This window comes from Theropithecus gelada, chromosome 1, assembly GCF_003255815.1.
Source record: "Theropithecus gelada isolate Dixy chromosome 1, Tgel_1.0, whole genome shotgun sequence".
In the NCBI taxonomy this organism is placed as follows: Eukaryota; Metazoa; Chordata; class Mammalia; order Primates; family Cercopithecidae; genus Theropithecus; species Theropithecus gelada.
The window spans coordinates 48311795-48337921 of NC_037668.1; the positions used below are offsets into that span (position 1 = coordinate 48311795).

At 41.5% G+C, this 26127-nt stretch overlaps 1 protein-coding gene across 5 annotated transcripts in view; it reads right to left on the reverse strand.

Annotated features, from left to right (window-relative positions):
• Positions 1 to 1768: 1768 nt before the first annotated feature.
• The window catches only part of HP1BP3 (heterochromatin protein 1 binding protein 3), a 47162-nt gene continuing 22803 nt past the window's right edge, over positions 1769 to 26127 (reverse strand). For all 5 annotated transcript variants that reach the window (XM_025383368.1, XM_025383383.1, XM_025383393.1 and 2 more), the window contains 5 exons: positions 17331 to 17421; positions 9713 to 9872; positions 6881 to 6992; positions 4918 to 5031; positions 1769 to 4158 (listed from right to left, as the gene is read on the reverse strand). In XM_025383368.1, coding sequence (XP_025239153.1) covers positions 3864 to 4158; positions 4918 to 5031; positions 6881 to 6992; positions 9713 to 9872; positions 17331 to 17421 — 772 coding nt within the window. In that variant the 3' untranslated portion in view covers positions 1769 to 3863. The remainder of the gene's footprint in view (positions 4159 to 4917; positions 5032 to 6880; positions 6993 to 9712; positions 9873 to 17330; positions 17422 to 26127) is intronic.

Below are 26127 nucleotides of genomic sequence, written 5' to 3' on the forward strand. Positions count from 1 at the left end.
AAATTTTTAGTTTCTCTTAGTTAAATGCAGTATTTAATGAACATGGGTGGTGAGCTTCGTTCTCATGACATATCAAGATGGCAAGAGGATCACAGCCTGAGAGAATAATTTCATAGGCTCTTTAAAGTAAGTATTAAGAATTGGTTAGCAAACCTTGACAAGGGCTAACAAAATTTGGAAAAACAGGAATGAAGAAAAAACAAATGTCAAAAGATATTAGCATATCGTTTAGTTTTGTTTTCATGTCATTTTCCTGTTAATTATACCCAAAAGACATGATTAAAACATACACCTGTTTCCTAAGATTCATACAGGATCAGGTTTCCTTTAATTAAGTCCATGTGGATGGTTAATCAGAATCCATCTGCAATGAATGCTTGTGTCAGTGCTAAGGAAAGGTCTCCACATTTCACAGCAATGGTGTCTTTTCTTCCTCATTTTGTAGGTTAAGAAGCCAACAATTGGCCTGGCGTGGTGGCTCACGCCTGTAATCGCAGCACTTTGGGAGGCCGAGGCGGGCAGATCACGAGGTCAGGAGATGGAGACCATCCTGGTTAACACGGTGAAACCCCGTCTCTACTAAAAATACAAAAATTAGCCGGGCGTGGTAGCAGGCGCCTGTAGTCCCAGCTACTCGGAGGCTGAGGCAGGAGAATGGTGTGAACCCGGGAGGCGGAGCTTGCAGTGAGCCGAGATCACGCCACTGCACTCCAGCCTGGGCGACAAAGCGAGACGCGTCCCCCCCCCCCAAAAAAAAAAAGCCAACAATCTCTCTCCCAGCACTTTCTGAGACTCATTTATCAAAGGTAGCTTGTAGGTAGTTTCAGAGTGTATGAAACACTCTAAATGAGGTCACTAAGCCACCAACAGAGTACTGAAGCTATTGATCCATGCTAGAGATTTCTGGGATTACCTCTGGGGTTTGTTGTTCCCCTTTCTGAACAGAGAAATAAAAACTATAAACGTGTTCTGCTCCTTTGGAATGCCTGGAAGGGAAAAATCAAACATTCTTTTATCTCAATGTAAGTAAGGTGTATGTCTTTGACAGCTGTGGATGTTCATGGAAGAGTGCAATGACCCTCCTGTTTTTTCCCTTTACATCATGTTGAAACAAACTGTCCTTACAGTTAACAGAATGTTAGAGTTGGAAGAAACTTTAAATGTTCTAAACTTCTCAGCCTGTGCTTAAGTGCCTGGTGTGCAATACAGCCACCAGGTGATTACTCAGTCTTTTAAAAAGCAGTATCATAAAGCAAAGAAACCAACCAAAATCTCCCAACTTTTGATTCCAGACGAGTATAGAATTCTGAGCACAGGTACCTAACATCCATACTATTAAGAATCATTACTTGCTAGACAGCACAAGAGAAATTACTACAATTACTTTCTAGAATTTGATGTCTAGGGTTTATCTGTTATCTTCTGCAGTACTGTTAATTTTTTCTAGTCCAAGGACTTATCTGAACATTGAACATTTATTGAACATGAAAGATTGTACTCTATGATCTTGAAAGCAGTCCTTAATAAAACACAAAATGATTTTTTAAACCTTTGATTCATTAAGTAATTAGCATTCAATGTATCTGGAAACATCATTTACCCTCTCTAAGAATTCCAAAGCACATGAACTGGAGCTTGTATTTAAAAAGGAAAATGATGGTGTTCATTTCAAGGAGTAGAAAAGACTTGAAGTGAGGGTGACACTTAGCACTTATCTACTTCTGAAGACATACTATACTCAAAACCTTTAAATATAAGCTACGGTTCAGCAGCTTTTAAAATTTCATGTTTATTCATATTTTTCAAAATATATGTACATAAAAAAAGGAAGATTTACAACAGGAAAGATTGCCTTACATGCAACACAAATTCCAATGAACTCATGATGGGATCACACATGATCATGATCTAATTCAAGCCAATCTTCTCAAGTCCATTTCCCAGCCATACTTTAGGCTACAGAAGGGATCCCAGGAGACAAAAGTGGAATGAGTAAGAAACAAACATCTTTTGCCTCTGGCAGTACTCAAGGGGCCAGAAGATATACTTCAAAAAGTTTAAGACAATTAAAATGTCAAGTGCCACAGGGAAGAGAAATGATAACCAGAAATTGGTATTTCTAGCTAGTACTATTTAACACAACTTCACAATACTAAAACAAATACAAATAAGAAAGAGTTAGGTAGTTGGGCTTCATTTACTTTTCTTCCTTTTTTTTTTTTAATATCTCAAAAAGGAAGCCACTTGCTTGATATCAAAAGTGCTGTGGAAAGAAAGGAGGGGAAAAAACCCACAAATAAATGTGGAATCTATTTTACCAAACTGTATATTTTTCCACTTAACATTTCTACATTAGCAATGATGTAACTCTCCAACATTTCCTTATAAAAAAGGCAAACAAGAAGTGACAACTCATGCTCCCAATATTAAAAAATATATTTAAACGTATGATCAAGAAGATTTGGGCTGGGAGCAGTGGCTCACATCTGTAATCCCAGGATTGTGGGAGGCTGAGGTGGGCAGATCATGAGGTCAGGTGATCGAGACCATCCTGGCTAACATGGTAAAACCCCATCTCTACTAAAAATACAAAAAATTAGCTGGGTGTGGTGGCACGCGCCTGTAGTCCCAATTCGGGAGGCTGAGGCAGGAGAATTGCTTGAATCTGGGAGGCGGAGGTTGCAGTAAGCCAAAATCATGCCACTGCATTCCAGCCTGGGTGACAGAGCGAGACTCTGTCTCAAAAAAAAAAAAAAAAAAAAAAAGATTTGTTTTGGTTTTTGGTAACACAGGTGACACCAGAAATCACAAATCAACATATTTCTATACTTCCCCTTCAGTCAAAAACCAAGTGGGATAGGCCGGGCATGGTGGCTCACTCCTGTAATCCCAGCACTTTGGGAGGTGGATCACCTGAGGTCAGGAGTTCGAGACCAGCCTGACCAACACGGTGAAACCCCAAATAAATTGCCAAAAAATACAAATAAATTGCCAGGCGTGGTGGAGCACACCTGTAATCCCAGCTACTTGGCAGGCTGAAGCAGGAGAATTGCTTGAACCCAGGAGGCGGAGGTTGCAGTGAGCCAAGATTGTGCCACTGCACTCCAGGGCACGTGAGCAAGACTCTGTCTCAAAATAACAATAACAACAACAACAACAACAAAAACAAGTGATATAGAGAACTTGTGCTTGCTGTTAAGGGAATGCAATACTTTGGGCCAGTGAAAAATACATGGAAATTGATCAATATGAAAACTAACCCAAAGAAGTCATATATCTTCAAAATCTAATGAGATCACACTGTTTTTGGCTTATTCCCAAAGCTGTCTCTGTGTTTATAGTTGGAGAGAAAAGGTTAGTGGAGTGGCTTTTATAAATAAGATTAATTATTACAGCTATCACTGAAGTTTCCAGGCAGGAGGCTTTACAATTCAGTCAGTGCTATATTTCACCTCCATTTTACTTCCAGGACCTGACTGACATACCATTCTTGATGCTTTCTACAAATATAAAAATCGTTGCAACTGTTCAGATAAAATTGGAAGGAAAAAAAAAAGGCAAAGCTGACCATAAAAACAATAGGGGTTGGGGGAGGGGGCAAAAAAGGACAAGTATAGATTACATAGTTGAGGAAAGTCCAGGATTATTGCAGAAATTAAAATGAACAAGGAAAAGGGCAGGCACCAAGAAAAGCACCTAAAGCTAGCAAATGCCTACACTGGTTTATTTATAGTCCCTCCCCACAATGTTCATAGGGGAGGAAAATAATGTAATTTGAAAAGCATCAAAACTAAACAAATGCACACTGACCTTAGAAAATAAGATTTTGAATTTCATCATGATACCCTTTTTTCCTATAAAATTTACTTTTTCACTCTGAAAGACTTCTTCATGGTGGATTTACCCTTGCCCGGCAATTTTACTTCCTTTCTTGCACTGGTTGCAGGCTTCTTTGAGGAGCCACCACTAGGTTTCTTGATGACTGTGGGTGAGGGTCTGGCTTTCTTGGCAGGAGTTTTGGCCTTAGGAGGGGCTTTCTTGGGCAAGGGCCTAGCTTTCCCCCGCTGGGCAGCCGAGACTTTAGGTGTAGGTTTGGACCCTCTCTGCTTCACAGACGTGGCCTTCCCTGGGGACTTGGCTGGGGTTTTCTTCTGCAACCTGTGAGAACCAAAGAGCAAAGACCATCACTTCTTAAGAGATTTGTTTTCTTGGGACAACCAGAAGCTTTCTAAAGAGAAATGGCAGGCCGGGCACGGTGGCTCACGCCTGTAAACCCAGCACTTTGGGAGGCCGAGATGGGCGGATCACGAGGTCAGGAGATAGAGACCATCCTGGCTAACACGGTGAAACCCCGTCTCTACTAAAAAATACAAAAAACTAGCTGGGCGAGGTGGCGGGCGCCTGTAGTCCCGGCTACTCTGGAGGCTGAGGCAGGAGAATGGCGTAAACCCGGGAGGCGGAGCTTGCAGTGAGCTGAGATCCGGCCACTGCACTCCAGCCTGGGCGACAGAGCGAGACTCTGTCTCAAAAAAAAAAAAAAAAAAAAGAGAGAGAGAGAGAGAGAAATGGCATATGAAGCGGTCACTTATGTTAAGAATAGGAATGTGACAATTTTTTTACTAGAGATTTTACTAAAATAAAATTCAACCAATTCATGAAGTCTAGACATAATTTCATGACGTTTTTCCTAGGGAAATGTGGAATTATCTTTCTTTGAATAACTAAACTATGGATACACACAGGCTTGCCCTAAAAGTTTGGAGCCCTTGATTTTCAAGAGAGAAGATCAATCCAAATTTATATAAAGAACTTGAGAGGGGTCCTGAGTTTCTGAAACACTTTTTAGCTTCAGCCCCTCCTATAGTACTATTTTTCAGCTCTGAGGTATTTAGTGTCCTCCCCACAAGGGGTTTTCACCTTCTCTTAGGTGGCGGCTCTTCATCCTCAGAGTCTTCTTCTGATGACTCATCTTCATCCTCATCCTCATCTCTAGAATCGTCTGGCTCTTTCTTCGGAAATAGAACTCCTGGGCTATGGGGGGAAAAATTAGATTAAAACACAAGTCCCATATAAGACAAGAAAAATAATGTGAACCTAGATGCTCTTACCTGGACATTTCCCACTTCTTCCCACCCTTCCCAAAAATGTCAAGTTAGGTTACATGTATCAGGTTACAATTTACCGTATTTTGAACATACATATAAAGTTATGCCAAATCTATAAAAGTCCTGTACCATGCCTAATTCTATACCCACTATTTAATAAAATTAACCCATAATCATTTATTTAGTAAACAACTACTTAAACCCCTAATATGTGTCTGGCACTGTATTAGCCAATGAGTACACAGCAATGAACAGTCTGCATGGAATACACACTTCAGCCTCATAATAAATACTGGCAAAAGACCTCCAAGTCTTAACAGAAGACCTCAAAGGCCTAAATCTCTTCAAAGCTTTACAGAAATTCAGCAAGGATCTCCTAAACTCTTTTTTGTCCTTGGTGGTATAAACCTTGATTCCTTTGATTAACATGTCCTTAAATGGTAACATATATACATACATATATGTGTGTGTGTTTCTTGTTTTTTTCAGACACAGGGTCTTGCTATGTTGCTCAGGCTGGAATCAAATTCCTAGGCTCAAGGGATCCTCCCACCTCACCTTCCCAAGTAGCTAGGACTACAAGTGCATCCCACTACACCTGGCAGAATGTAACATTTTGTATGTGTGACTTTGGGAATTTAATTTAATGTTTGAAACATTCATATAATATGTATTCAGCCAAGTAACTTATGTTTGTACAGAAAAATATAAGAAAGCTACACAATAGTCTTGCTAAAACAGGGTCTTAGTGGTATATGTTATGTACTTTACTGGAAATCAAAAGGCTTTAACACCGGTGCATGAAGCAATGCTTGGACCACAGGAGGTGCTCAATACATTTTTTTGTTTCAAAGAATAAATAAGGTATTTGCAAGAGACAAATTTTCAAGTAAAAGTGTCCCTGTCTCTACAGTATGAAGGCAGAGTTAAGATTCTTGGAAACAGTCAATGTTCTCCCCACTTGGTATTGGACAATTAAAACTTATACATATAATCCCATCACTTTGGGAGGCTGAGGCGCGAGGACTGCTTGAGCCCAGGAGATCAAGGCCAGCCTGGATAACATGGCCAGACCCCATCTCTACAAAAAACACAAAAATTAGCCGGGTGTGGTGGCACACATCTGTAGTCTCAGCTACGTGGGAGACTGAGGTGGGAGGATACCTTGAGCCCAGGAGGCGGAGGTTGCAGTGAGCTGAGATTATACCACTACTCCAGCCTGGATGACAGAGTGAGACCCTGTCTCAAAAAACAAAAACAAAAACTCATTCATAATCCTCTAAGAATCTGTCATTATCATTTACTTGATAAAGGAGGAATGAATATCAAAGTGACCATCCAAGGATCTCAAATAACCTGATGCCTGGCTAAAATCCCTATTTTTAAACAAAAACCTTTTACTCCAAAATAATACTGCCTTAAGTCATCTTTATTTTCAAATACAGTTGACCTTTGAACAACACAGGTTTGAAACGCATGAGTCCACTTTATACGTGGACTTTTTTTTCAACCAGACACAGATGAGAAATATAACATTCGCAGGATGCAAAGCCTGCATACAAGGAGGACAGACTTTTCAGATACATGGATTCCACAGGGCTGAATACATGTGCATTTGGGTATGCGGGCAGTTCTGTAACCAGTGCCCCACACATAACAAAGGATGACTGTATTTCCAGTTCACTAAAACAGTAATGAGGGTAAAATAAATTAAACTAAATGTGTAACTTAGAATCAGATTATAAATTTACAGTGATTACAGGCTAAGTGCTCACCTGGGATAATAGGGAAAACAGAGCTGGAAGGTGCCACTGAACCCTTTCCCAGAGATCTGTTCCATCCACCCATTCTTTTCGCATTTCTGCAGGGTTTTTTTCAGCAAATGCACTAAACAAAAAAATTCAGAAATGAAAGTTATCTAGTTATTCAGATAATTTCCTCAACCCCTCAACCACAAACAGATGCCCATCAATTTAATATCCTGTCACATATAGTAATTGACAAACACTAAGCGAATCCTATGTGTTCAAAGGTATTTAATTCATTAAACATTTATTTAATGCCTATAAGTTTGGCAAGAGTTAAATTATATACATACATACATATATGTATTTAAAAATTTTGCAAAATATAGAGACAAAGTCTCACTATGTTGCCCAGGCTGGTCTCAAACTCCTGGGCTCAAGCAATACTCCCACCTTGGCCTCCCAAACAGCTGGGACTCCAGGTATGAGCCACCATACCTGGCAAGAGTTATAATGAAAAGAGACATTAGAGACCATTGAGTCAAATACCTTATTTCATAGAAAAGAAAAAACTCCAGAGTGGTTAAGTGACTTGAGCTCAAAGTAGTTAAGTGACTTGCTCTAAGGTAGCACATAAACAGCAGACCTAAAATTAAATATTTAATTATTTCCATTCATTTAAACATCTACCTATAGGTATTGATAATCATCTAGGAGAATATCTTATAAAGAGGAACAGAACGAATTATTCATAAGTCAGTAAACAGTAACAAAACAGTATCATGGTTCCTGAAGTCCTTCATTCTCATCTTCCTTACAGAGACATATCCAAAATATATTTTATGGTGATCCAGTATCCAAAAAACAGCTACAAATATCAATGAAACTGAAAGGCTTGTTAATCAAATTCATCTTCTCTTAAAACATTTGGCAAACAGAAAATCATGAAATAGGCCGGGCGCGGTGGCTCATGCCTGTAATCCTAGCACTTTGGGAGGCCGAGGTGGCCCAGATCATGAGGTGAGGAGATCGAGATCATCCTGGCTAACACGGTGAAACCCTGACTCTGCCAAAAAAAACAGAAACAAAACAAAAACAAACAAAAAAAAATTAGCTGGGTGTGTTAAAGATGCCTGTAGTCCCAGCTTCTCAGGAGGTGGGGGCAGGAGAATGGCATGAACCCAGGAGAGGCGAAATATGCAGTGAGCAGAGATCGCACCACTACGCTCCCCAGCCTGGGCAACAGAGTGAGACTCCCTCTAAATAAAAAAAAAGACTTCAAAATTACCTTTTAATTTACAATAATATATTCTGGATTGCCTTCTTCTGTTACTTAATTTCCATATCCCTCACCCTACAACATTGTGTCTCTTCTAATAGTTCATTGAGAAGTCACCCAGTCTTACCAATCCATACATGATAATGCTGATAAGGCAGGGTGTCTCATCTCAAACCACCACCTCCTAGAGTAAATATACTTTACTGAAATAAAGTATTTTCTGTTGTGGGGCTTAGGTTAATAAGAAATAATGTAAGTAGTAAGTATTCTAAAATCCTGGCTTTGTTTCAAAGTAAAATTAGATGTTTTTGGTGAACATCCAGAAGTAGGAAAAAATATACTATAATTTAGAGTTGTTTTGAACCCAGAGATTTATCTGAATTACAATAAAAATCAGAAAAATAAAATCAGTTAAAAAAATAAAATTTACAGTAAAGTAAAATCGACTTCTTTTTTTTTTTTTTTTTTGAGACTGAGTCTGGCTCTGTCGCCCAGGCTGGAGTGCGGTGGCCGGATCTCAGCTCACTGCAAGCTCCGCCTCCCGGGTTCACGCCATTCTCCTGCCTCAGCCTCCCGAGTAGCTGGGACCACAGGCGCCCGCCACTTTGCCCGGCTAGTTTTTGTATTTTTTTTTTTTTTTTTTTTTTGAGACAGAGTCTCGCTCTGCCGCCCAGGCTGGAGTGCAGTGGCTGGATCTCGGCTCACTGCAAGCTCCGCCTCCCGGGTTCACGCCATTCTCCCACCTCAGCCTCCCGAGTAGCTGGGACTACAGGCGCCCGCCACCACGCCCGGCTATTTTTTTGTATTTTTTTTTTTTAGTAGAGACGGGGTTTCACCGTGTTAGCCAGGATGGTCTCGATCTCCTGACCTCGTGATCCGCCCGTCTCGGCCTCCCAAAGTGCTGGGATTACAGGCTTGAGCCACCGCGCCCGGCCAGTTTTTGTATTTTTTAGTAGAGACAGGGTTTCACCGTGTTAGCCAGGATGGTCTCGATCTCCTGACCTCGTGATCCGCCCGTCTCGGCCTCCCAAAGTGCTGGGATTACAGGCTTGAGCCACCGCGCCCGGCCAAAATCGACTTCTTACAAGGATATGCTTTAAATTAAGAATTCAGTTTTGATTATTTGTTTTTCTTTTTGTAAATATTAAATTTGTAAGGCTGTTCCCTCTTGGTTTTCACAGTCAGTAGTTAATACTTTGACATTAATAGCATGATCTCTATGTTTTTTTTCTTCTTTTTTTTTTTTTTGTTTTGAGACACAGTCTTGCAACTGTCGCCTGGACTGGAATGCAATGGTGTGATCTCAGCTCACTGCAACCTCTGCTTCCTGGGTTCATGCGTTTCTCCTGCCTCAGCCTCCCGAGTAGCTGGGACTACAGGCGCACAACCACCACACCCTGCTAATTTTTTTGTATTTTAAGTAGAGACGGAGTTTCACTATGTTGGCCAGACTGGTCTCGAACTCCCTACCTCGTGATCCGCCCACCTCAGCCTCCCAAAGTGCTGGGGCACCTGGACTTCTATAGTTTTTTCAAAAGAAAATTCTCCTAATCCCAGTTAAATATATACAAAGTAAGACTTACTTTGATAGTTAGAATTGGTTCCTGGGTGATTCTCTAGGACATATTTCTTCAGAGCAGTGGTAGAGCAGGTCTTCGGCTCATTCATGGCAGCAATAGCAGACAAGATTGCATATTCCATCAGGCTTCCACCAAGCAGGGGTTTCTCCCCTGATTTCTTCAGCTGTTTTCCAAGGAGGAAGAGAAAAGCATCAAGACAACACTCTCCCAAAGCAGGTCAAGACAAGACTCCTCTGCACCAGGTGGGTCGGAGTTCCTGCATTATTAGCACAGATATGTTTTACAATAAATTGTCAGCTTAGGGACTTTCTCTTCCCATTCAACAGGTATTCAATCTAACTGAGAAGTCCCAACCCTCCTATGGATATTTTCTTCTTCCATCTACCCTCCATCCACCCTAAAATGATAGCCAACCTAACCCAAAGATACCGACAACTGTACCCCAATAAGCAGGTTAACCAGTTAGGTCCCTAAAAATTAAGATTCTTTTGGCTGGGTGCTCACACCTATAGTCCCAGCACTTTGGGAGGAACAGGCAGGCAGATCACTTAAGGCCAGGAGTTCGAGACCAGCCTGGCCAACAACGGCGAAAACCTGTTTCTACTAAAAATACAAAAAAAATAATAATAATAATAATAGCCAGGTTTGGTGGCAAGTGCCTGTGGTCCCAGCTACTTGGGAGGCTGGGGCGGGAGAATCACTTGAACCCAAGAGGCGGAGGTTGCAGTGTGCCGAAATCATGCCAGTGAACTCCAGCCTCGGCGACAGAGCAAGATTCTGTCTATAAATAAATAAATAAATAAATAAACATTATTTTATTTGAGAATATTTCACTTTTCTGAATCTGAAAAATGAAGTACATCTGACCCTTGAACACAACACAGTTTTATCTGTGCTGGTCCACTTATTTTTTTTTTTTTTTTGAGACAGAGTCTCGCTTAGTCGCCCAGGCTGGAGTGCAGTGGCGCGATCTCGGCTCACTGCAAGCTCCGCCTCCCGGGTTCACGCTATTCTCCTGCCTCAGCCTCCCGAGTAGCTGGGACTACAGGCGCCCGCCGCCTTGCCCGGCTAATTTTTTTTTGCATTTTTAGTAGAGACGGGGTTTCACCGTGTTAGCCAGGATGGTCTCGATCTCCTGACCTCGTGATCCACCCGCCTCGGCCTCCCAAAGTGCTGGGATTACAGGCGTGAGCCACCGCGCCCGGCCGCTGGTCCACTTACATGTGGATTTTCTTCTGCCTCTGCCTGCCACCCCAAGACAGCAAGACCAATACCTCCTTGTCCTCCTCAGCCTACTTAACTCGAAGATGACAAGGATAAAGACATTTACGATCATTCACTTCCACTTAATGAAGAGTAAATTTATTGTTTTCTTTTTTTTTTTTTTTTGAGATGGAGTCTTGCTCTGTCGTCCAGGCTGGATTGCAATGGCGTGGTCTCGGCTCACTGCAACCTCTGTCTCCTGGGTTCAAGCAATTCTCCTGCCTCAACTTCCCAAGTAGCTGGGATTACAGGCATCCACCACCAGGCTTGGCTCACTTTTTTATTTTTAGTAGAGACATGGTTTCACCATGTTGGCCAGGCTGGTCTTGAACTCCAGACCTTAGGAGATCCGCCTGCCTCGGCCTCCCGAAGTGCTGGGATTACAGGTGTGAGCCACCGTGGCTGGCCATATTTCCTCTTTCTTATGATTTTCTCAATATTTTCTTTTCTCTAGCTTTATTGTAAGGGTAATACATTATATCATACATACAACACACAAAATGTGTATTAACTGTAAGGCTTCCGGTCAACAGTAGGCTATTAAAAGTCAAGTTTGCTGGGAATCTAAAGTTATGTATGAAATTTTTTTAATGCATGGGGGATCTGCACCTTTAACCCCTATGTTGTTCAAGGGTCAGCTGTAGTTATAAAAAATAATAAATAGCCCTTTTAATCCTATGAGGAAAATAGCAATGAAAAATTTTGATAAATATTGAGGGTATCAGGGAGCACAGTAATCCCAGTACTTTGGTAGGCTAATGGGGGAGGACTGCTTGAGGCCAAGAGTTCAAGACCAAACTGGGCAACATGGCGAGACCTTCTGTCTACTAAAAATTAAAAAACTAGCTATGAATGGTGGCGTGCCTGTAGTCCTACCTACATGAAAGGCTGAGGCGGGAGGATGGCTTAAGCCCAGGAAGTTGAGGCTACAGTGAGCTATGATTACATCACTATACTCCAGTTTGAGTGACAGAGCAAGACTCTGTCTCTAAAAATAAATAAATAAACTAACTAAAAAAAAAAAAAAAAAAAAAAGAGTATCATACAAAAGAAAATTACATAGCATACTTTGAAAATGAAAGGTGTGGGAACAAAGGTTAGCAATAATACGCAAAAAGGGAAAAGGAGAAAACCAGAAATGCTCTACAAAACTGGTTAGTGGTTCTTAAAGAATGGTCTGGTTACAACCGTCTGGGTTCCTGAAACCCTTTCAGAGGATCTGCAAAATCAAAACTATTCGTATAATAAAACTAAGATAGGCCAGACGTGGTGGCTCATGCCTGTAATCCCAGCACTTTAGGAGGCTGAGACGGGTGGATCACCTGAGGTCAGGAGCTCAAGACCAGCCTGGCCAACATGGTGAAACCCTGTCTCTACCAAAAATACAAAAATTAGCCGGGTGTGGTGGTACATGCCTGTAATCCCACCTACTTGGGAGGCTGGGGCAGGAGAATCGCTTGAACCTCAGAGGTGGAGATTGCAGTGAGCCGAGATCAAGCCACTGTACTCATTGCAGCAAGACTCCATCTCAAAAAACAAACAAAAACTTAAAATGTGATTTGCTTTTTCACTGTCTTTTTTTTTTTTTTTTTGAGACAGAGTTTCACTCTGTTGTGCAATGGCGTGGTCTGGGCTCACTGCAACCTCCGCCTCTCGAATTCAAGAGCTTCTCCTGCATCTTTCTCCAGAGTAGCAGGGACTACAAGCACCCGCCACCACACCTGGCTAATTTTTGTATTCTTAATAGAGACGGGGTTTCACCATGTTGGCCAGGCTGGCCTCAAACTCCTGACCAAGTAAACCGCCCGCCTGGGCATCCCAAAGTGCTAGGATTATAGGTGTGAGTCACCACACCTGGCCTTTTCACTATTTTGACATTTGCACTGATGGTGCAGAAGCAATGGTGAGTAAAACTGCTGTCAGCTTACCACAGATAAAGGTAGAGGCACAAAAATGTGGTTATTGTCTTCTTTACTGCTATGTACTTATGGTTTTAAAAAAGAGCACCAATTCACTTAGAATGCCCTTGATAAAGTTCTAAAAATTATCTCAACTTCTGAATATGTGTCTTTAGAATATTTTATGTGATGAAACAGGAAGAACACATAATCCGTATCTGCTACATATGCAGACATGATGGTATCCAGGAAAAGCACTTGTGTAATTGTTAGAGTTATGAGCTGGATTAGCTGCACTTTTCTTCGAACACTTTTTTTTTTTTGAGACGGAGTCTCATTCTGTCACCCAGGCTGGAGGCAGTACAGTGGTGTGATCTCGGCTCACTGCAACCTCCGCCTCCCGGGTTCAAGCGATTCTCCTGCCTCAGCCTCCCAAGTAGCTGGGATTGCAGGTGTGTGCCACCATGCCCAACTAATTTTTTGTATTTTTACTAGAGACTGGGTTTCACCGTGTTAGCCAGGATGGTCTCGATCTCCTGACCTCGTGATTCGCCGGCCTCAGCCTCCCAAAGTGCTGGGATTACAGGTGTGAGCCACCGCGCCCAGCCTGGAATACTTTTTTTACTTGAAAAAATAACTGACAGCTAACCTACTGGTTATGAGGTAGACAGTATCTTGAAAATGAACTAAGAGCCGGCCATGTCAAAAAACAATAGTATTTGTTGCCAATGATAAAATTCAAACTTTCAAGAGAAAATTTAAATCCTGAAAAACTTGTGTCTATCACTGTGAGTTTGTTATTTTCCCAATACTTAAATACTGTTCTTATAAGATCAGTGGCCGATACCAATGACTGTGATTTTTGTTATCGTATATAATGAAATGCCAACATTTGGAAAATCTACATAACTGCGAGCCACTGTTTTTCAAATGACCAATGTATTGTGCTACAAAATTATGTTGGATTAAAATATCTATTCAAAGTTCAATAAATTTTAAGGTAACATAGTCCAAGAAATTCACTGATTATGGTTTCAGGTTCCACATGGCAACTAAACTTTAAAGAATTCACCACAAAACAAATAATGTTAACAGACCATATGAACAAAGGACACAAACCACACAATCATCTCAACAGACACTGAAAAAGCACTTGACAAATCCAACAGCCATTCATGATAAAAAAAAAAACCTCCCAGGAAACTAGTAGCATAAAAGGGAACTTGCTCAACCTGACAATAGGCATCTATGAAAAACCTACAGCTAACTTGTGAAAGACTGAATGTTCTCTCTCCAGGATGTGGAACAAGGCAAAGATGTCTGCTGTTACTACTTCTATTCAACACTGTAATGGAGGTTAATCTAGAGCAATCAGGCAATCAGAAGAAGTAAAAGACATCCAGACTGGAAAGGAAGAAGTAAAATGCTCTTTATTTGCAGATAACGGATCCTGTATATAGAAAACTGTATGGAATTCACAAAGAAACTACTACAACTGGTGAGTTTAGCAAGGGTGAAGGACACAAGAGCAATGGACAAATCAATTGTACTTCTATAGGTTAGCATTAACAACCTGAAAATGAAAATTAAAAAACACTTCCACCACTCATGACGGCATGGAAAAAGAATAAAATACTTGGCAATAAATTTAACAAAAAAAATTCAAGACTCGTACACCGAAAACTACAAAAGACTACTGAGAGAAATTAAATAAAGAGACCTTCTGTGTCATGGATTGGAAAACTCAACATTGTAAAGATAGTGAGTCTCCCCAAATTTATCTATAGGTTCAATGCAATTCCTACTAAAACTCCAGCTGTTTGTTTTTTGGCAGAAATGGACAATTTGTATGGAACTGTACAGGACCCAGCATAGTCAAAACATTCCTGAAAAAGTTAGAGGGCTTATAATTCCAAATTTCAAAATTCACTATAAAGCTACAGCCAATAAGACAGTGGAGTACTGGCATGAAGGATACACATATAGAACAACAAAAAAGAACTCAGAATCCAGAAATAAACCCTTGTATTTATGGTCAATTGATTTTCATAAGATGCCAAGGCAATTCAATAGGGAAGGGACAGTCTTTTCAATAAAAGGTGCTAGGATGATCAGATACCCACATGCAAAAAGATAAATTATACCCTTACCTCACACTATAAACAAAACAATATAGATCACAGACCTAAATTTAAAAGCCAAAACTGTAAAACTCCAAAACATAGGAGTAAATTTACTTAGGCAATGTTTCTTAGATAACCATAAAACTGCAAAAGCAATTTTTAAAAATGATAAATAGGACTTCATCAAAAATTAAACACTTCAAAAGATACTACTGAGAAAGTCACAGGAGAAAAAACTTGATGGGACTTTATATCTAGAGTAATGAATTCTTATAGCGAATAACTCCATTTTAAAAATGGGCAAAAGATCTGAATACACATTTCACTACAGAAAATAAACAAATGACCTTAAGCACAAGAGATGCTCAACATCAGTAACTATTAGGGAAATGCCAATCAAAACTACAATGAGATACCCTATATCCACTAGTATGGCTATAATAAAAAAGAGTAACAAACGTTGAAGAGGATATGGAGAAAATTGAGCCCTGGTCAGGTGGGTCACACCTGTAATTCCAACACCTCGGGAAGCTGAGGCAGGCAGACTACTTCACTGAACCCAGAAGTTCAAGAGCAGCCTCGGCAACACGGCGAAACCCCATTTCTATAAAAAACAGAAAAATTAATCAGGCATGGTGGTGTCCTATAATCCCATATACTAGGGAGGCTAAGATGGGAGGATCAATTGAGCCAGGGAGGTGGAGGTTGCAGTGAGCTGAGATCACACCACTGCACTCTAGCCTAGGTGAGAGAGTGAGACCCTATCTCAAAACAAAACAAAACAAAACAAAATAACTTGAGCCCTTATAAACACTGCCAGTTTCTTAGAACATAAATTTACCATATGGCCCAGCAAGTCCTGAAAACATATCCACACAAAGACTTGAACATAAATGTTCATAGGCAGTATTATTCATAAGTAGCTGAAAAGTAGAAATAATCCAAATGTCCACCATCATCTCATGAATAGATAAACAAAATGTGACATCCATAGAATGAAATACTATTGGACAATAAAAAAGAATGAAAGTACTGGTACATGCTGCAATGTGAATAAAACTCAAAAACATCAAGGTAAAAGAAGCCAGACACAGAAGATCACATAGTACATGATTCTATCCACATGAAACATGAAGAAAATGCACATGTGCAGACAGAGAACAGACTAGAGGTTGCCTGAGGTTGCTTTTGGAATAGGGAGTGACTGCAAATGGTTACAAGGGATCTTTTTTGGGTGACAGAAATGTCTGAAAATTGGACTGTAACAGTTGTACAACTCTATAAAGTTACTAAAAATCACTGGGTTATAAATTGTAATTATATAAATTAAATTGTATATGGTATGTAAATTGACCTCAATAAAGCTGCTAAAAAATAACAATTTGTTGAGTTTTGGTGTAGTATGAAATAATAATTTCTACAACTATCTGAAAGTTATCTTAAAATATTCCATCATTTTCTAACTGTATTTCTGTGTGAGGTTAGATTTTCTTCAAATAAGTAACCCGAAATAAACTGGAACAGATACTAGCTGTCTTCTGTTATGCTAGACGTTAAAGACATTTGCAAAAATGTAAACAGTGCCTGACGACTTCTCATTAAAAAAAAAATTGGGGGAGACAGATACAATCCCAGCACTTTTGGAGGCTGGCGCTGGAGGATCGCTTGAACCTGGGAGATAGAGGCTACAGTGAGCTGCGATTGTGCCACTGCACTCCAGCCTGGGAAACAGAGCGAAACGCTGTCTCAAAAAAAGGGCTGGGAGGTGAAGGGGGAGGACAGTTATTTTTCACTAAAAAATATGTAATTTATGTTAACATGTAATGGGTTTTCTACTATTATTTTAAAGTAAATCAATAAATAATTAAATTTTTCCTCAGTTAATTTTCTTTTTTTTAAATTTTGAGATGGAATCTCACTCTGTCACCTAGGCTAGAGCACAGTGGTGCGATCTCAGCTCAATGCAACCTCCACCTCCCGCATTCAAGTGATTCTCCTGCCTCAGCCTCCCAAGTAGCTGGGACTACAGGCACGTGCCACCACGCCCAGCTCATTTTTATATTTTTAGTAGAGACAACGGGGTTTCACCAGGCTGGTCTCGAACTCCCAACCGCAGGTGATCCACCCGCCTCAGCCTCCCAAAGTGCTGGGATTACAGATGTGAGCCACCACACCCAGACCTCAGTGTTTCTAACATAGTAAATGTTGACAGATACAACCCACATAAACAAAAATTATTTGAGGTTCCTCAATAAATTTTTACAGTATAAGGAAGGAGGTCCTGAAACCAAAAACTTTAAAAAGCACTTCTCCACAACCAGGCCTCTGATTTCTAACCTGGAATGTCCCTGAAGCACCTTTGCCAGTTATCTGTTCTAACTGGCCTCTCTCTACTGCTCTCTGCAGAGCGTTCTTCAACAGCTGAGGCCTGCAAAGAAAAACAAACAAACAAAAAAACAGTGATAAATACATTAATGAAAAAAAAATGTAAAGAAATAGATAGAGGGTTATTCCCAGATCTAGAGTTCTGATTACTATTATTATCATCATTATTTTTTTTGAGATGGAGCTTTACTCTTGTTGCCCAGGCTGGAGTGCAATGGCACAATCTTGGCTCACTGCAACCTCCACTTCCCGGGTTCAGCAATTCTCCTGCCTCAGCCTCTCGAGTAGCTGGGGGATAACAGGCATGCGCCACCACGCCCAGCTAATTTTGTATTTTTAGTAGAGACGGGGTTTATCCATGTTGGTCAGGTTGGTCTCGAACTCTTGACCTCAGGTGATCTGCCCAATTTGGTCTCCGAAAGTGCTGGGATTACAGGCGGGAGCCACCATGCCCAGCCTCTGATTACTAGTATATGTATTAGCTTTGTTAAAATGAAAAAAAGTAGTAACAAATTGCTGGCATCCTTAACAAGAGGTACTCTTTTCTTTCAAGTAAAGAAGCTAAGTCATTATTTATACATACAGAATCTCATACCATATAGAACCAATTTCTAAATTGCCAAGACACTCCAAAAACCCACCCACCACTGGTTGCCATTGGACCACAACCATGATCAAACTGAGTAATCAAGCAAGGGATGGATATCTTAAAAGTCTCATTCAACTCTGGAATTCTCTGAGGCCAACTGTGAACACTGGTCTGTCAGAAATGCATACATGAAATTAAGAAAATCAAGAGAACTCTTGAAATAACTAAGAGTTGAAAATTAAGAATCTAAGAGGTCTCCAAATACATTAGTATGTTTAGAGAAAAGTATAGGGTGTAATACTGCATCTTGGGCTGTGCTCACTTTTTGATGTAAATAGAGAAAAGCCAAAAACAGAGTATGAGTTACATCTTACATGAGGATTTTTTTTTTTTTTTGGATACAGGGTCTCGCTCTGTTGCCCAGGATGTAGTGCAGTGGCAAACCATGGCGAGCTGCAGCCTCGATCTCCTAAGCTCACACAATCCACCTGCCTTGGGCTCCCAAGTAGCTGGGACTAGCTGGGTGTATAAGTGTGTGCCACTATGCTTGGCTAAATTGTTTTGTTGTTGTTGTTGTTGCTGTTTTGGTAGAGGTGGAGTCTCACTATGTTTCCCAGGCTGGTCTTCAACTCCTGGCCTCGAGCAATCCTCTCACTAAGGCCTCCCAAAATGCTGGGATTACAGGCATGAGGCACCACGCCTGGCTGAAGATTAGATTTTAACATTTGACTTCTAACGCCACATGACAGACCTAGAAAATTTCGAAAGACACCTTCTTCAAGGCCAACTCAGTGTCTCTATGTACCCAATATGTCCAGTTCTTCTTCTAAGTTGCAAAAAAATCACTATTACCAAATTAAGAAGGCAACTTGCATGTTATATAAAAAACCAATGTCTTGGCCGGGCATGGTGGCTCATGCTTGTAATCCCAACACTCTGGGAGGCCAAGGCTGGCGGATCACGACGTCAGGAGTTTGAGACCAGCCTGGCCAACACAGCGAAACCGTGGCTCCACCAAAAATACAAAAAAATTAGCCGGGTGTGGTGTCAGGCAACTGTAGTCCCAGCTACTCAGGAGGCTGAAGCAGGAGGATCATTTGAACCCAGGAGGTGGAGGTTGCGGTGAGTTGAGACTGCGCCATTGCAATCCAGCCTGGACAGCAGAGCAAGACTCTGTCTCAAAAAAAATAAAATAAAAAACAAAACAAAACAAAAAACATGATGTCTTTAAATATTAGAATCCTGTTTAGCATGGTGTGATGGTCATACTATGAGAAGTTGGTACTGAGACTAATAAGAATAGTATTAGTTGAACATTTACTAGGTGCCAAGGACTATTCTAAGTGCTTAGCACAGACTAAGAAACTCAAACCCTATGAGTTAAACATTTTTGTTTTTTCTTTTTTTTGAGATGGAGTCTTGCTCATCACCCAGGCTGAAGTGCAGTGGTGCGATCTTGGCTCACTGCAACCTCCGCCCCGCAGGTTGAAGTGATTCTCCTGCCTCAGCCTCCCGAGTAGCTGGGACTACTGGTGCCTGCCACCACGCCCAGCTAATTTTTTGTATTTTTAATAGACGGGGTTTCACCATGTTAGCCAGGATTGTCTCGATCTCCTGACCTCATGATCTGCCCGCCACGGCCTCCCAAAGAGCCAGGATTACAGGCGTGAGCCACCACACTTGGCCCTTTTTTTTTTTTGAGAGAGGATCTCACTGTGTCACTCAGGCTGGAGCGCAGTGGTATGATCACGGCTCACTGCAGCCTCGATCTCCCAGGCTCAAGTAACCCTTCTGCTGCCTCAGCCTCCCGAGTAGTTGGTACTATAGGCACATGACACTACACCAGCTAATTTTTGTTATTTTTTTGGTACAGAGTGGGTTCCACTATGTTGCCCAGCCTAGTCTTGAACTTGTAGGTTCAAGCGATCCTCCTGCTTCGGCCTCCCAAAGTGCAGGGATTACATGTGTGAACCGCAGCACCTGACCGGCAGAGAGGTTTTGGTTGGTCATTATCAACCAAATACAACGTGTGGGCCATGTTCGTAAAAACAACTGTAAAATATCATTCTGGAGACAACTAGGGACACCTGAACACGGACTGGGTACTAGATAATAATAAATTATTAATTTTGTTAAGAATGATTTAAGTGGCCGGGTGAGGTGGCTCATGCCTGGAATCCCAGCACTTTGGGAGGCTGAGGCAGGCAGATCACCTGAGGTCGGGAGTTCGACACCAGGCTGACCAACATGGAGAAACCCCATCTGTACCAAAAAATACAAAATTAGCTGGGTGTGGTGGCGCATGCCTATAATCCCAGCTACTTGGAAGGTTGATGAGGCAGGAGAATCGCTTGAACTCGGGAGGTGGAGGTTGCGGTGAGCCAAGATCATGCCACTCACTGCACTCCAGCCTGGGAAACAAGAGCAAAACTCCATCTCAACAACAACAACAACAACAACAAAAAGAACGATTTAAGTATGATGGTTAATGTTCTCTATGTTTCTCTGTACATGTTTGAAAATTTCCAAGATAAAACATTTAAGAAAGTATTAAGGGCTCCTTCTGTCATATGAAGATACAATGAGAAGAAGACAATCTGCAACCCAGAAGAGGCCCTCACAGAACTCAGCCATGCTGGCACCCTGATCTCAGACTTCGAGTCTGCACAACTGTGAGAAATACATTTCTCTTGTTTACATGCCAAAGTAACAACAATAATAAAAATAGTCAAGGCAGATCTTTGGTGATGATATTAGACTAAAAACTTAAGGAAGTAAAGGAACTGGCAAAGTGGCTTATGGGGAAAAAGCCATTCAGGTAAAGGGAATGCAGCAGAAAGGCTGTGAGACCAACGAGGGAGTGAAGAGTAGTAGTTTAGGTCAGAGATACAAGGGAATGTAGTGCCTTGTATTTAAAGGCACTTTTAAAGATTGATTTTTTTGTTTGTTTGTGTTTGTTTCCCCGCCGAGACGGAGTCTTGCTCTGTCGCCCAGGCTGGAGTGCAGTGGCGCAATCTTGGCTCACTGCAACCCTGCAACCTCTGCCTCCCGGGTTCAAGCAATTCTCCTGCCTCAGCCTCCTGAGTAGCTGGGATTACAGGCATGGCCACCACGCCCGGCTAATTTTTCTTTTTTTTTTTTTTTTTGAGACGGAGTCTCGCTCTGTCACCCAGGCTGGAGTGCAGTGGCCGGATCTCAGCTCACTGCAAGCTCCGCCTCCCGGGTTCACGCCATTCTCCTGCCTCAGCCTCCCGAGTAGCTGGGACTACAGGCGCCTGCCACCTCGCCCGGCTAAGTTTTTTTTGTATTTTTTTAGTAGAGACGGGGTTTCACTGTGTTAGCCAGGATGGTCTCGATCTCCTGACCTCGTGATCCGCCCGTCTCGGCCTCCCAAAGTGCTGGGATTACAGGCTTGAGCCACCGCGCCCGGCCCGCCCGGCTAATTTTTGTATGCTTAGTAGAGATGAGGTTTCACCATGTTGGCCAGGATGGTCTCGAACTCCTGACCTCGTGATCCACCCACCTCAGACTCCCAAAGTGCTGGGATTACAGGTGTGGGCCACCACACCCAACCCTAAAGACTGATTTTTTACCTGTGAGGGGGTTGGGAAGACATGAATGTTTGAGTAGAAAGGCAACATGACACTGGACACAGTGGTTCACACCTGTAATTCCAACACCTGGGTGGCCAAAGCAGGAGGATCACTTGAGGCCAGGAGTTAAAGACCAGTCTGGGCAATGTAGGGAAATTGTTTCTATAAAAAACTTAAAAACTATTAGCTGCATGTGGTGACACATTCCTGCAGTCCCAGCTACTTGGGAGGCTGCAGTGGGAGGACTGTTTGAGCCTAGGAGTTTGAGGTTGCCACGAGTCGCAATCTTGCCACTATACTCCAGTCTGGGCAACAGAGCAAGACCCCAGCTTGAAAAAAAAACAAAAAAAAGTGACAGGCTGGGCGCAGTGGCTCACGTCTGTAATCCTTTGGGAGGCCAAGGCGGGCAGATCACTGGAGGCCAGGAATTTGAGACCAGCCTGGCCAACATGGTGAAACTCCCAATCTACTAAAAATACAGAAATTACCCGGGTATGGTGGCACAGCCTGTAATCCCAGCTACTCGGGAGGCTGAGACAGGAGAGTCACTTAAACCCAGTGGGTAGAGGCTGCAGTGAGCCGAGATCACACCACTGCATTCCAGCCAGGGAAACAGAACAAGATTCCTTCTCAAATAAATAAATAAATAAATAAATTTTAAAAAGTGACAGAACTTACATTTTTCAAAAAGTCTCACTCTCACTATGATGGTAAGAACATACTGAAAGGGAGCATGAAAAAAGCAGTTAGGAAGTTATTGCTCTAATACAGGTGAGAGATGATGGTGGCCTGGAAGAGAATGGTAGTGGTGCAGGTGATGAGTAAGTAGTATGTTTACTATTTTATTTTTTTATTTTATTTTATATTTTATATTTTATTTTGAGATGGAGCCTCACTGTTGCCCAGGCTGGAATGCAGTGGCGTGATCTTGGCTCACTGCAGACTCTGCCTCCCAGGTTTAAGTGATTCTCTTGCCTTGGCCTCCTGAGTAGCTGGAACTACAGGCGCGTGCCACCATGCCTGGCTAATTTTTTTGTATTTTTAGTAGAGAGAGGGTTTCACCATGTTGGCCTGGTTGGTCTCGAACTCCTGACCTCATGTGATCCACCTGCCTCCCAAAGTGCTGGGATTACAGGCATGAGCCACAGCACCCAGCCTGTTTACTAATATATTTTAAAGACAGAGCAAAATAATTGCTTATAGATTAGAGAAAGGTGTGTAACAAAGAGAAGAGACCAGCACAAAGCCAGGGTTTTTGGTTTCAGCAAGTGGAGAGATAATATTGTCATGAACTAAAATGAAGATAACGTGGGAAATGCAGGGATTTTGGGGGGGAGCGGGAGCAGAGTGGGGATCAAGAGTTCAGTTTTCAACATTTAAATCAGACATCCAAGTGGTGATGTTGAACAGGCATCCATATACACGAATCTGAAGTTACAAGGGAGGTATGGGCTAGATTCATAAATTTGTGAATTAATAGTTTATAGCTGGTATTTAAAGCTTTGCAAGTGAAAGGAATCACCAAGCAAATGTGGACATAAAAGATGAGAGGCTTAAGGTATAACCCTGAGGGCACCTTTACATTAAGAGGTAAAGCAGAAATCCTTAGAAGATTGAGAAAGGAGGGGTACAAAGGTGTGGTGTCCTGGAAGGCAAGTAAAGAAAATGTTTCAAGCAGGTAGGAGTCATCAACTGTGTCAAATGCCATTGAGAGGGCAGCTGGTAAGGACTATGAATTGACCACTGAAATCTGCAAAGTGAGACTGAGAAAATATTCAGGTAAAGTGGTGGGGTAAAGTCTGACTAAAGTGGGGAAAGTGGAAGGGAAGACATTGGAGATACCAAGTACAGACAACTTACATTTTGGTGAAACTGTATTTTTCTTCCTCTTTTCTTTGGCCAAGCAAGAATGGCTGAATTTTCAAGTTAAATGTGTATATGACAGGACTCCATTATAATCAAGAATTAGAGAAAATCAATATGGCTTCACGTAAAAGAAAAAAGTTTCAATGGAAAAAATTACCATTAAAAAGGCCATGAGAAAAGGTCTTCAGGCTCATTAGCACCTTTGGGTTGACAACCCATCTATTATCAGGTAAATTTTGTTTCAGCATAAGGTCATGACAATATGTTTCAAAAGAAGTGGAGCAAAGGCACACTGGTAGCAACACACCACCTTACCTAAGTAGAGTAGAACCACAAGAAAAAAAAATGGGGGAGGATACGGTCTCCACTCACCAAAAGGCAGAGAATAAAGGGTGTGAAAGGAAAATAAGGCTTGGGATCCCCAAATCAGGAACCAAAGGGAAAAGTCAAGCTGGGAACTGCTTAGGGCAAATTTGCCTCCCATTCTATTCCTAAAAAAAAAAAAGATAGCCACTAAGATAAAAAAGCTACATACTTCCCTCACAATTTGTCCACAAAGGAAAATCCTTGCAGACAAAGGACAGAACTCCAAGTCATTCATCTACTCACCTAGATAAATGCATATCTGTCTCCTTTGAAAAGGTAATCAGAAACTCAAAAAGAATGAAACTGTCTTTTATTTACCTATAACCTGGAAGCCCCCTCCCTGATTTGAGTTGTCCCACCTTTCCAGAATAAACCAATGTACACCTTACATTATTACTGTCTCACATCTCCAAGTGTAAAACCAAGCTGTGCCCAGACCACCTTGGGCACAAGTTTTCAGGACCTCCTGATGCTGTGTCACGGGCACAACCTTAACCTTGGCAAAATAAACTTTCTAAATTGACTGAGATCTCTCTCAGATAATTTGGGGTCACACAAGGGAGATAAAAGTGAAATGTGAGACCCAGTGTTGCAGGTGGGGCCTAGTGGGAGGTGTTTGAGTTACAAGGATGGATCCCTCATGAATGGCTTCGTGTCTTCGTGGTTGTAATGAGCGGGTTGTTTAAAACAACTGGTTGTTTTAAGAGTGTGAGATCTGGTTAAGAGTGTGGCACCTTTCCCTCCTCTCTTGCTCCCTTTCTTGCCATGTGATACGATAGCTCCTCCTTCCCCGTGATTATAAGTTTCCTGAAGCCCTCACTAGAAGCAGATGGCTGCACTATGCTTCTTGTACAGCCTGCAGTTACTATGAGCCAAATAAACTTTATTCTTTATTAAAGAACAGTGAAATGTTTCCATCTTTAAATGCATCATACAATGCATTTTTTTTTTTTTTTTTTTGAGACGGAGTCTTGCGCTGTGTCACCCAGGCTGGAGTGCAGTGGCGCGATCTCGGCTCACTGCAAGCTCCGCCTCCCAGGTTCACGCCATTCTCCTGCCTCAGCCTCCGAGTAGCTGGGACTACAGGCGCCCGCCACCACGCCCGGCTAGTTTTTTGTATTTTTAGTAGAGACGGGGTTTCACCATGTTAGCCAGGATGGTCTCGATCTCCTGACCTCGTGATCCACCCGCCTCGGCCTCCCAAAGTGCTGGGATTACAGGCTTGAGCCACCGCGCCCGGCCTACAATGCATTTTTGATCCATAATTGTGTCTGCCTACTACCACTACACTCAGCATGTAAGAAGCATGAAAACATCAGCACATTAATTCATTAATTTAGAACTTTCTGCTTCAATGATTCCCTTTTCTTTTGCACTATTTCACTAGCTCTTTAATTTGGCACTCTGATGACCACTACTGATTTTCTGAAAATGTGGCTTCTGGACTGAAACCTCAGCAATTCTAAATGTATGCCTTAGTAATGCAAGTAAATACTGGTACTAAACTGTATCAGGACATTGTGCACTCAATATAGTAGTCTTCTGTAGACAGAAATCTGGATTAAACATAATTTTCTAGAAGTCATCTCACACAAACACTCTCAGAGTCTGCGAATTACAAATTTAAACAAATTGATATATCTGCATGAATCTACAACTGAGCAAATGGGACAATCTAAATGATCTGTCAAGACGTTAAGTGGCAAATTTTACATATGAATTACTAACAAAATTATCTCAGAACTTTAAGCCACGTTTAAATGATGAAAACATTCTGCTATTGCTGTGTAAAGGTGTTACTGAAGCCTGAATTCTCATGAAATATATATATGATATATATGTATGTATGTATATATCATACATCTATAATGTTTTCTGAGACAGAGTCTCACTCTGTCACCCAGGCTGGAGTGCTAGGATTATAAGCGTGAGCCACCGTGCCCAGCCTAAAAGTACATTTTAACCCAATACCAGACTCAAAAACTATACCTAGATGCAATTTTTCTTCCTGTTTTTGTAAATACTAACATTCTTCTCCCCAACACATACGATTTCATTTGTGTGAAGTATTTCTACAATAAAATGAAATGTCTTGTACTCATTTATATCAGAAATTGAAATAGTATTTTCTACATCTTTTTTTTTCTTACAACTCTGAAGCTTTTTATCCTTTTTTCATAGACTTTTCAAACACTTTCAAAATGAACTTTATGCATTTCTTTCTGGTGCTGTACTTCATTCTTTAGTTATTAAAGGCTAAGAATAAATTAGGACCTTTAAAATCTACACTCCTTTTTACTTTTATGTGGTTTTTTTTTTTTTTTTTGAGACGGAG